Source organism: Ascidia mentula, chromosome 4 (assembly GCF_947561715.1).
Source record: "Ascidia mentula chromosome 4, kaAscMent1.1, whole genome shotgun sequence".
Classification (NCBI taxonomy): domain Eukaryota; kingdom Metazoa; phylum Chordata; class Ascidiacea; order Phlebobranchia; family Ascidiidae; genus Ascidia; species Ascidia mentula.
The window spans coordinates 19,175,103-19,187,172 of record NC_138569.1 but is presented as its reverse complement, the minus strand read 5'-3'; the positions used below and the strand labels follow the sequence as shown (position 1 = coordinate 19,187,172).

General features: G+C 33.9%; 1 protein-coding gene across 1 annotated transcript; it reads left to right on the top strand.

Moving 5' to 3' along the window:
* Positions 1-1,177: 1,177 nt before the first annotated feature.
* Positions 1,178-11,984, top strand: LOC145897633 (N-alpha-acetyltransferase 25, NatB auxiliary subunit-like). Its single transcript, XM_082986011.1, has 26 exons — positions 1,178-1,293; positions 1,353-1,438; positions 1,600-1,738; positions 1,972-2,090; positions 2,238-2,312; positions 2,378-2,483; positions 2,730-2,810; positions 3,567-3,678; positions 3,946-4,047; positions 4,283-4,443; positions 4,820-4,950; positions 5,117-5,259; positions 5,609-5,700; positions 5,764-5,853; positions 6,043-6,223; positions 6,465-6,612; positions 7,669-7,772; positions 7,916-8,029; positions 8,196-8,338; positions 8,600-8,765; positions 8,948-9,042; positions 9,357-9,501; positions 9,940-10,075; positions 10,287-10,448; positions 10,910-11,032; positions 11,177-11,984. Exons 1-26 carry the CDS (start codon positions 1,239-1,241, stop codon positions 11,189-11,191), a joined length of 3,024 nt encoding a protein of 1,007 aa, XP_082842137.1. The 5' UTR covers positions 1,178-1,238; the 3' UTR covers positions 11,192-11,984.
* Positions 11,985-12,070: the final 86 nt, after the last annotated feature.

Sequence of the window (12,070 nt, the reverse complement as noted above, 5' to 3'; positions counted from 1 at the left end):
CATCGAACCATGTTTTTTAGCACTAAATTTTAAACACTTTAATTACGGACACCCTTACTGAAAGCGGCACATTTTTGTTTCACTCGGTCTTAATTGCAGATTTAGTAATTATGAAGTGCCAAACAAATCTATTACGCAACAATGCCGATTCTTACCATTATGCTACAACAACTGCTGCGCTGCATAACAGCCCACAAGACACTTAATTGTGTTTGTCATGATTGTGACGGTGATAATGAAGGTCTTTTGAAACTACCTTAACGCATAGTATAATGTATGTGGTTGTTCTGACAATAATTTTTAATTTATACGAATTCCAGGGGTGACAATACATACGTTGTCACCCCTGTTTGTTTGTGAAGGGTGACATGTTCCCCTAGTCACCCCTAAATCGGCGCCTATGGCTGTAACCATACTACTATAGTATACTATATCATGCTGCAAAAGTCAATTCTACTACTAATCCAGTAATTAAACAAAATTGAGAAAACTTAAGATTTATCTGCAATACGTATTGTTTTTATCAACATTGCCAAACTGACTGAATGCACATTTGCATTTTTCCGTTTATAAACTGAGTGCGTAGGATTTATTAAAAAAATTTAGTTTCATAAGCAAGCAAGTAAAAGATAACTACAAAATTCTAAACCAAATGCAAATGGAATAAGCAAAGTTTTCCTGCAAATTTACCGCAAAGATTATGGTTGGAATCGAAATCCAAGCAACGATGTTTTAAAGCACATCTAAAATTTAAACTATTTGGGCAATTTCAAAGGCTCTTTTGTAATTAAAATATGGCCGGAGAAAAAAAAACACAACCTTCGTCAGTTTCTCTCATCCGATCTTTGTAGTTTTTGTTTACGGTGAATTTTAATTTATATTCGCACGTTTCTGCTGTGGCGGGGTTATTGCTTCTCACGTGCGGGCATTGTTATTGCGTAGCACCGTTTTACAGCGTTTTAAAAGCACACAGGACTTTAAAAGCATGCAAATTTTTGTGTTGTCAAAAAGCATTTGTTTATTATTTGCCCTAAAATGCACAATTCTGCTCACTTTTACATTTAAACTTTTCAGCAATAATTTCTTCATAAATTGAGCTTAACTTACGTTTATGACCCTTTAGGGTTTGCAAATGAATTGGTTTAAATTGTTTTGTAATGTTTGGTAAATCTTTTATAGGCAGATAGGCTAAATTTCACAACCATTTAAGTTGGGTTGCTTTTTGTGTTGTAATAAACATGTCTGCGGAAGGATTAAGCTCCATTAGTGAACGAAGATTACGGCCAATTTATGGTAAAATTGATTGTAAGATACTCCGGATTTTGTCGTTATTTCAACTATCTTCTTTGTAGAATTGCTAGACAATGGAAACTACAAAAAGGCTTTTCATGACGCAGAAAAGGTTTTAAAGAAGGAAAAAGATCTTCTTGCTGCAAAGGTTGCGTGTTTTTAACAGTAGACCATAATAAAACACAAAGTGCACTTAGAAAATTGTTTGTGGGTTTTTCTTTTTGCAGAAATTACTCACACATTGCTTATTAACAAAAAATATTACAGATAATTTTACTTGGCTTCAACTTTCAATCCGTAACATTTCAGGTTTTAAAAACTATTGCCCTGCATCGGTTGGGTAAAGTTGACGAGGCCTCTAATCTTGCTGCCGAAGTTGTTGAACAAGGACCCATTGATGACAACAGCCTGCAGGGGTTAAGTCTTTATTACAAAGAATGTCAAAAAAGTAATTCCGCTGTTTTATATTTTTCAAATTTAAAAAGTAAACCCTGTTGAAGCAAGCAAGCAACACATGTTGGTATTCCAGCAGATCCATAAATCATGTTTTGATAAAAATATTTGTATGTGTGCTTAAAGAATTGGACAAATCAATGTCTTTACATCAAGCATTCTGCTCCTTAAATTTTATGCTGAAAGTTGCATGTTTAAACTATTAACAAGTTTATTAATATGTTTTAGCTGAACTGATAAGCCCCATGTATGAAAAAGCTGTCAAGAAGTGTCCGCAGAATGAAGAGTTTTTTTCACATTTGTTTATGTCGTACGTCCGCCATGATGAGTTCAAAGAGATGCAAAGGGTATTATTAATTAAACATGTACACAACTAATATTTATTTGTTTTGTATTTCTTATTTATTTATTAAATTCAATTGATAATCTTTACATTCTTGCTTAGTCTTGAACCGTGGCTGGATAATATAAAGTAACTGGGTTTCTTACTTTAGGTTGCGATGAACCTGTACAAACAGGCACAGAAAAATCCTTATTTATTTTGGGGAATTATGGCCATAGTTCTACAGGTAAGAAAACATTATTCGTAGTATTTTTGACCCTGCAAACAATATTTGTCATTTTATGACCACAGGCACTTAATGCTGACAAAAAGGAGTTGGCACAGACGATGTATTTGCCTTTGGCAGAAAAGATGATCGAAAAGCAAATTGACAATGGCAAGATAGAAGCTGAAGCTGGTAATTGGTTCAATATGCTTTTTCTGTTGGCAAGACAGTTTTTTTTTAAATTGCAATAGAAGAAAGAACAATTTCAAAAGAAATTATTTGTTTGTTGTTAAATATGTAATAACATCATGCAATTGTAAAGATGGGAAATTCACTATGTCAAAATATTGCAATTAATGCAATGCATTTTAAATGCCAAAAAGTTTAACACGCATGATATTGACATATATTTAATAACCAAGTTGTGTTTTTTTGCAGAAGTACGGCTTTATCTTCTTGTGCTTGACCTTCTGGGAAAGCATGAACAGGCATTGAAGGTTGTCAAAGGGAGTTTAGGAAGTAAGTTTTTAATTGTTATATTTTTTTGTAAGTTTTTGTGTCTTAAATGCTTCCAAAGATAAATTTTCTCTTGCTACGTTTTTCATTTGCCCTATTTTTTTGTATATGCTTTTGATAACATTGAAAAAAATGTTTTTTTGCATTGCAATAAACCTGAACATTAGATTTGATTTACGAACATTCTGCACTGTAAACATGTTTTCCATCTGCAAAGACAGGCCTCTGTGGTTAGGCATTGACCAGAAGCTCAGTGTGTTTCCTTAAATAACCCTGACTATTATTAGATATGATGTTTAATATGGCGCCAAACACCAGATGACTGTAATTTGGTTTGAGTTCACCACAAACATGCTTTCTGTGCTATTTATAGTATAATGCCTTACAAATTCATTAAATTGGAATTGTGCTTAGTGTTGTTCTATTTTTCAAAGATTATGAAAAACAAAACTATTACAAAAATTAATGCACAAATAAATCCACCTATTTATTTTATTTTGTCCTTTGAACACATGTATCTGAAACTGTGCCTCGTTTTTAAGGGTGTTGCGTTATAATTTAAACAAAAGAAATTAAATTTTGTTTTAAAATAAATATTAAGTTAAGTAAGCCTTGCGGTGACTGAAAATTGTAAACATAGAAAAAATATTGAAATGGATTTATAATGGGTGCCGTGTGAACACTGCAAATCTTTCCAAATGCATCACAAACAAAACAGTTTTGGAACCACAGTTTTAAACAATGTATAAAAATATGTAGAAAAGTTGATGGGTGAAGTTGCTGGTTACACTCCTCTGAGCATCACGATACAAGAGAAGCTTAAACAGTGGAGTGTTGTGAATGCAAAGTACAAGAAGTTGCTGAAGGACAAGTAAGTTCATATGTGTGCTGTATCAAAGTTTTAAAACCTTGCAAAAAAGTATCAATTGCCTTTTTTTTAATAATAATATGCAAGGGATGCTGATCAACAAAAAACAAACCATTTCCAAATTATTTTTTGACTCTTTTTTGCTTTCATAACTCATTTCTTTTTCAACAGGAACTTGGCATAAAAACACCACTTATTGATTTGCCTGTATTTCTGGCAATAAAAAAATATTTTTAATTGAATTATCAGATATTGAACAATTGTTGTTAGGCCAGATGTTTGGAACTATGTGTTGGGGTATCTGGACTCATTCTTTAAACTCCTTGATGAAGAAACTCCTCCAAAAGTGGAAGAAGAGCAAGCAGAGTCGAGGTATTATTCCTGTAAACCAATTTGTCAACAATTAGTAGTAAACACTATTATTATTTAAAAAACTATCCTTCTGGCACAATAGTTAAGCATATTTCATTGTTACTGACGTTTTGGTCGTCCATAACCCTGAAGAAGTTTTGCTGGATGCCAGATGTAGCATCTAATTTTGTGCCGAAAGGACAGATTTTAAATTTACAATGCCTGGCGACAACAGTAGCACCATTATTGTTTTTAGTTTGGGTTGTGAAGCGGATTACAAGGTGGAACATGCTTGCAAGTTTGTGTTCGACCTTGTCAAAGTGGAAAATGACCTTTTTGAGAGCAAATGTCGTGGACCTTATCTCATGAGACTGGAACTGCTCAAAAGATTGAGTTTACGACAAAAAGAGAAAAATGGCAAGTTTATATTTAGAGATAGATTTGCAAGTAATGCTATTGATTGATTTGTTCCACTAAGAGCTTGTTGTTTGAAATGTTACTGAACTCTGTAAATGTCATTCTTCCACAATATTACATAAATTGCATGCATAATTAATATCATGTCACCAATATGTTTTGACTGTAATTTTTTTATTAAAAATATTCTATATTTTATGGTACTGCTTTTAAAGGTACCGCTTTGTGAATTAAATTGTTTTCTTATTAAGTATGAATTATTTTTCACTAAGTTTTGTTGCTGTCTGCATTTTAAATATGACTCACAGACATGGCAGCATTCGTAGCGAAATTGGGAAAATTTCCATTTATGAAAGTCTCCATTATTTGTCACCAGATGTTACCATGCCGCATGTTTCCATCAAACAATTCTTGCTAGAATATGCGCTCGACTTTTCCACAAAGCCATGTTGCATGCCAGACCTCAAACCTTATTTTCAATTACTCCCAGAAGAAGAACTTAAAGAGGTAAAAACACTTGCATCATATTGAGTATCAAGCAATACTGACGTGAAAAATCCATTTGTTTTTTTTGTGACAAAATAACTTGGGAGTTCAAGTGTAAACTATTTGTCTCAAAATGTTTACCGTGAAAGTCAAAAACATTTTGTGTTCAGTGAATTTCTTATTTCAGTTTTTAGAGGAGTTGTACAAACAGCAAGCAACATTCACATTTGATGATGTAACAAAGGATTTTCCGGCAAAGCTCAAACCTGATATTAACAAGCGAAAACAGAAGGAGTTCCATCGACATATTTTTACTGTTGAGGCAACTAGGTAATTGTAAGCTAAACTAAAATTTCTTCATGTTTAAAGGGTTGCAGCCCTGATGGTGTACTATAACACAAATATGTGATGATATTTTGTCAAATTGTTGTCTTTTCAACTCAAATATGTGATGATTTTAGTCAAATTGTTGTCTTTTCAATGTAACATGAGGTAGAAAAAAGAATTCTCTGTAAACATTCTCTTATGACCAATCATCATCCCCAGCTTGCCCTGTTTAAACATAACCGAATTAATGTTTCATCGTACAATGACCTTTGCAACAGAAAGACTACACCAATATATTGTTAAATGTTTTTCCAGGAAGTGGTCAAAAAGTAACTAATAGTTCTATGCTTAGGTTTTTAGGAGGACATGAAAATCTCTCAGACGCAGAAAAATTTAAATTAATCGAAAACTTCTTGAAAAGATACCGGGATGGAATCTGTTTCTGTAAGTTGCGAGAAATACATTTGTTTAGAATTCAGGTTTCTGCAATCTCATTTTATTCTACAGGTGACGACCAACCAACAACAGACGCATATATTGTTGACTATTACTGTATAAATGCTGTAAGGTTACTTATTGATCTGTATGAGAAAACTGGTAAGTTAATAATAATTTTCTGTCTAATATAGTCAGTACAAACATAGTTGTTTAGTTTATAATTTACATTCGAAAAGACAATTTAGTATGTCAATTTTGCGTAACTCTATTTCTGTTTTTTTTATGAAAATCGCAAGTTTTTTTATTCCAGCTTTGATTTGTCACACATAAAAAATTTCCTTTTCCCAGAGGACACCTCTCTTCTATGGAGATGTGTCATGATTCTGGAGCAGACAATAAAGGAAAGCCATTACAATTTTGAGATAAAGATCATACTGATTCGAATGTACTGCAGATTGGGTGTTTTCTCGCCTTGCGCAAACCTCTATGACTCGTTGGAAATTAAACACATGCAGCAAAACACTTTGGGGTAAGTTCTAATTTGTCAATGCCAAAAGTTTTAATTTTTTTGAACTTTCATTTAATTCGACATTTTGTATGGGTGAAATTTTATTAAGTTTTGATTTAAATATCTTAAAAAGGCACACATTGAAACTATTAAACACTCTGTATCAATTTTCATAAAAAACAAGCAAAGATTTAAGAGTTGCCTTGGAGTAGAAAAGCATATAGATGTGCCGTGTAAAAGCACAAGCATTTTTTGTTTTCAGGTACCTTGTATGCCACAGTGTAGTTTCACTTGGTCACTTCCAACCTGCTTCACAGGGATTTCAAGCTGCAAGAAATTTCTATCTTTCAAACAGCAAAGAATCTGTTGAGTGCCTGATTGCATGCTTTAGAAATGGAACCTTTCAAAAGGTTTGGCAAGAATTATTTGGTTGGACTTTTTTTTGTGGAAGCAGTCATGGGTGTATCCAGGGGGGGTCCGAGGGGTCCGGAACCCCCCTTTGTGAAATATTTTTGTCTGTTTTGATAGCTAAACAAACGCCACTGTATTTTTTTGTTAAAATCCATGTGAAAACCAGAAATTTTTTTTAACGTTGACCTAAAAACCGAATCGTGCTTGAATTCGCCATTGTTTCCAAAGAGGGAGCATTGTTACCAAACATGTTGCATTGTTACGAAACAAATGTCATTTTAGTTAGTCAAAGGACGAAACGTCGTTTTTTAGTGGTCATGTTGTTGTAATGGCAAGCGGTTTACTTGCGTGAAAGTCATGTTGCCAATATTACGCATGTTGAAAACATCTGTTAGCGCCCGCAGAAGTGCAAAGAGGAATATAAGGCTTCTGCTTAAAAAATAGTTTTTATTTGTTTGTTTTCTTGATTACTTTAGCCCACATTTGATCCCTTTTGGTTACAAATCTATTCAAGCATTTCTTTGAAAGTAGTACTAATAAAACGACGGCACAAGCACTACCGCAAAAACTCGCATTGAGTGTTCCATATAGCATTGCACAAGCCATGAGACCACCGTTTATGTGACGATTGGCGCGAACACTGGCGTTCGTATTTTGCGATTCTCGGCCACAATTTACCCTGTAGTTTACACCTGAAAATCGGGGAATTCCCCCAAAAAATTTGGACACCCCACCGAAAAAAATCCTGGATACGCCTATGGAAGCAGTATTTCCAGTGACAGTCCTTGTCATGTTCACATGCTATTGGCTAGCAGGCACCATCGGCACTGATGAGACGTCGTAGGCCGGAAAAATGTGCAATGTTTACAGCTTCTCATTATACAAATATACTGTACTAGCTTATTTCATCAAAACTCTTGACAACTGTTGCTTCCTGTTAATCTGATATATGTGGTAAAATCCCAGCTTTTTACATTGTATTATTTAAACAGAGTCTCATTGTATTCATGAACAATATTGTTTTAGTTTTGCTTTGACAAGAAATTGTCTCACAGATCACAGAATTTGTTGAATATCGACGTCATATCAACAACTCGCTTCATTCTGCAATCACAAAAACTGCCCATGTTCTAATGGATTTCTTTACCCAAGGAAATATGTGAGTAGTTTGATGCCAATAGCCTTTTACGTAAAAAAGTCTTTTAATCATGTATACATTGATCACCTGACCTTTTTGTGGTTTCTGTAGGTAGCTTATATAAAAAGAGAATAATATATTTTCAAAAGCTCTTTACTTTGCAGTGACCAGCCTATTTCCAGTCTTTTAAAGATGGTTGATCAAAAAAGAATAAATTTTGACAAGCTTGTTGATGATCGCGATTTTTCTGTAATTAGCGATATAAATGTCCCTGAAAAGTAAGTCAATTTTCTGTTCTCAACTTTCTCAAACAAGAAATCTGTATTCCAAAGTAATAGTACATATTCTGGTGAAATCTTTGAAACAGTAATAAATCTTTTTATTGCTTATACAAGTAATTTATCTACTTCTAGAGCCATAGATAAGTTTAATATATTTCTTTAGGCAAGTGACCCCAGAAGAGATAGAAGAAAGTTTTCAGGAAGAGAAGAAATGGCTCCAGTTCCGAGAGCTTCTCGTGCTTTGTACACATGCTGCGTTTTCTCATACCCCACCAACTCAAGTTAATGGTCATGCAGCCTCAAATGGTACAACTCTGTTATTTCACATTAATGCAGTTAATCTGGGCATTTGATTTTTTGCAAAAAATATTGTCCATTAACTATAGTAATTGAGGTTTATAATATTAATACAGTATTTCACATATAATACACCCTTCATATAGTTTATACTTAACTTTTGCAACCACAATTTTCCACTTAAAAAAATCAGTTGTTAAAGAAACCCCAATCTCCTAACTACTTACTAACCTAAAACAATTAAATCTTGCTCAAATATTTTTTTTTCAGAAAATTCGCCTTCCTTGACGCTCAATTCCTTATTAGACGAGCTTGAATGTTTTTGTTCAAATTTACCTGAAACGTTTTCACCTTACCACTTCCACGGTCCTCCTCCTTCCCCATTACAACTCGCAAATGAAGTAAAATACCCTCATGCAATGCTCTGTATGCTCAGGTAGTAACTTGTTCCACAGAAGAAGTAGCTTTGATTCAGCTTGGCTGTTGTGACATTTTTCATTTTAGCACCTAATTTGGTTTCAGATGAATTTTTTTGATTGCATTAAGTGAAACAAAAAAAATTACAAAAAAATGGGGTTGTTGCCAGCTAAACTTTGAACAAGAATTTTATTTTACCAGGATATGCAAACTGTTGCTTAGCAGCATTAACGAGGAAACAAAAGAACTCGAAGGCTTGTCGAAACTTTTTGAATCCATTTTCTCAACCATACAAGGTAACATAAAAAGTTCCATTGCCAGAAGTTTTTTTTTTTCAGGTTGCTTACATACAAGTATTGTGATTTGTTTTGTGAGTTACGTACAGATGACCACTATTGCTGCGGCTACTGTGACTATGGATGTCTTCCACTTTTTGGTGACTAATTTGGTTCCAATGACGGTGTTGCGTTGTCACTACAAAGTGGAAGTCTTTGTCCGGCTGTTAGACCTGCAAGATGCACTGATAGACCTTATAGGCACAAAAATCATATTACTGCCTCCATGCTTGTTTATATGACTTGGTATTTAAGCTATAAAGTTATATTTACAGATTGGATAAAAACCTTTCAAGATGGCTTGCTCACGAAAACACCAAGTACTTTTCTGCAAGAGGAAATGAGAAATTCTGAAGTTACCATTCTTGCTGAAAAGATTCCACCTTGTCTGTTAAAAATTGACCCCAACATTGTTCCAAGGTAAAATGTTTGATTTTATTGATTTTCTTTATAATTATAGTTTTTGGCATTTAATTCACCCAAGAATTAGTCTAAATAGTAGGTATACATATTTTAACATTTATTAAAAAGAAGGGAATGTTATCTGGTAATCCTTCAATCAATGTGTTGAACTTAAATTTGTTTGGTATAACAGTTTGGTTGGGATTTATGTATGACAGTGGAACAAAACAAAAACTGGCCAATTTGGCATACGAACAACAATATTAGAATAGAATTATGTCACTACATAAATAACGCAAATGGTTTGTGTGCAATTTTTTTATAACTAATAAGTAATTTTAAGACATCATTACGGTTTTAGCTTAAGGTATTTGAATTTGGATGAATCCGAATCTTTTCTGTACTGGCACCCAGTACAGGCAAAGCAGAATTAAAGTTAAATTGCTTTTTTTGCAGAATGGTGCTGTGTTGTGAGATGTACAGTATGTGTGTGTTGCTCCTTACAAGTTTACAGGGAGTTATCACTGAAACTAAAGCAAACATTCAACGACGTCGCAGAAGGAAAAAGGGAAAACCTACTGGAGAAGCACAAGTACATATTTATATTTGTGTGTAATTGTCACTGTTAAAAAACAATATTTTGGTGTTTGCTTTATGGTTTTATTTTAATTTTGTAATTAAATTATGCTAAATGAAATTTCGAGTCCACCCATAAAAGTATCGTACAATTTAGTGCACTTTTAATGTAGCTAACACACATTTTTGTGTGTTGTCTTAAAACCTTTGCCATAACAATATTTCAGCCAATGTGGATAAAAGATTGCCAGGATGCGAGCGAGAAGTTCAAATCAGTTGGAGATCAAATAATCTTAATCGTGAGCCAAATGAAGAGTGATGCTGAGTCACTTGTTCCAGATGCTGAGAAAAGTTTTGAAAGAGTTGAAGTTGATGATAGCGATGATGAGGTAACAACCATTGTTTGTGTTTATGTGAATTTGAAAAAAAAGTTGTCGTATTTTAGTGGCAAAAATACAAACAAGATTACATTTTAAATACGTAAACATTGTGAAAAATATGTTAAATAATAATGAACTGAATGTATAGTAGTTATATGTTACAGCTGTTACCTAAATATTCAAGTAATTTAGATAGAATCCCTTGTTCCCATAGAATCAATATGTAAATGTTTACAATAAAGTCAAACACCTTGCTATGATCATGCACCCAATATGAAGTGCAGTACTTTAACAGTGCATTGACTATTAACACGTTGTCCTTGCAAATAATCTTAGGTCAGCATTCTCCAAACCGGTTGGGCAAGGCGTAGTAACAAATAATTTTGCCAAACACAAATCAAATTTCTATGTTGGAGATCAATGAATATTATATTAGAATATATTATGAACATCCAGTTGTAATTCACCAGGATATCCCGGATGAGGTGATACAGCAGCTATCAATGCAAATAGTAAAATCCACATCGGAAAGTATTTTAGTATCGTGCAAACAAGTATTAAGTGTCTTGGAAGGGAGATTAAAAAACATCAAGGTCAGTTTTCTCAAAGTTGGTTGTTCCCAAGCGTTGTAGCTGTTTGTTTTAACATATCTTCCATTCAGTAATATATGTACTTACAATCAGCAAAATCATACACTTCTCCTTGTGTCGAACTTGACTGAAAGTAAATTTTTTTAGGAGATGAAATTTTGATGAAAGGTTCCACACAAATTACAAAGTTCCACATCAAGAGCTTGCAAAATAGTTATTCGCACTATTTTCCTCTCTCAAGCTGCTCGTCTATGCCATCTGCCCCCGCAAGTTTATAACTTTTGCTGCATTTTGAACACCCAGGGATGGACGTCACTATTTACCTGACAACGCTTAGTGTCTAATAGCAAATAATTGGGCTTGTATTCTCATATCGATGAACCTTTCGCGATTTTTGTTCAGTACTTGCTGCAATACGTTTTGTGGTACATTCAACAGATGCGAAACAAACAGAGACCTGAGAGGTGGCCAGTTAGATAAAACTTAAGTTTGTCCTTGCAGTAAGTTGCTTGAGAATCGTCAGAACTGCCCAAGAAAAAAAATTTTGAAGAAAAGGTGTGTAAGGTTTTGCCCCTTTTGTATACAAGGTTGAAGCGTAAAAATGTCAAAATGAAATGTTGTCATTGCCAAAATTGATTGGGCAAGTATTTATAAATTGCTGCAACAATTGCAAAGCTAGAATACTTTCTGACAGTTGGGGATTGTGTTTTTGCTTGTCCCGATTGTTGCAAACCAACACATTTACACTGTTGAACTTAATTTTGTATCTCTGCTATTTTGGCTTTATTGCAATGCAATATTTTGACTGCTACCTTGGTTATCATGTCAAGCGCTTTGGTGTCGTCACTTTTTTACTCTCGTTTTGTTGTGCGTCAAAAATGAGATTTTCCCGTGAACTTTCTTAAAAACGTTTGCTGCAAATGGGTTGTTGAGAATAAATTGACGCCCTCATCTACGTTTATTTTGAACTTCAAGATTGTTTGAACGCCATCAGCAATGCAATGTGCCCACCAACAAATCATGTTCTTTTGTTTCTCCATG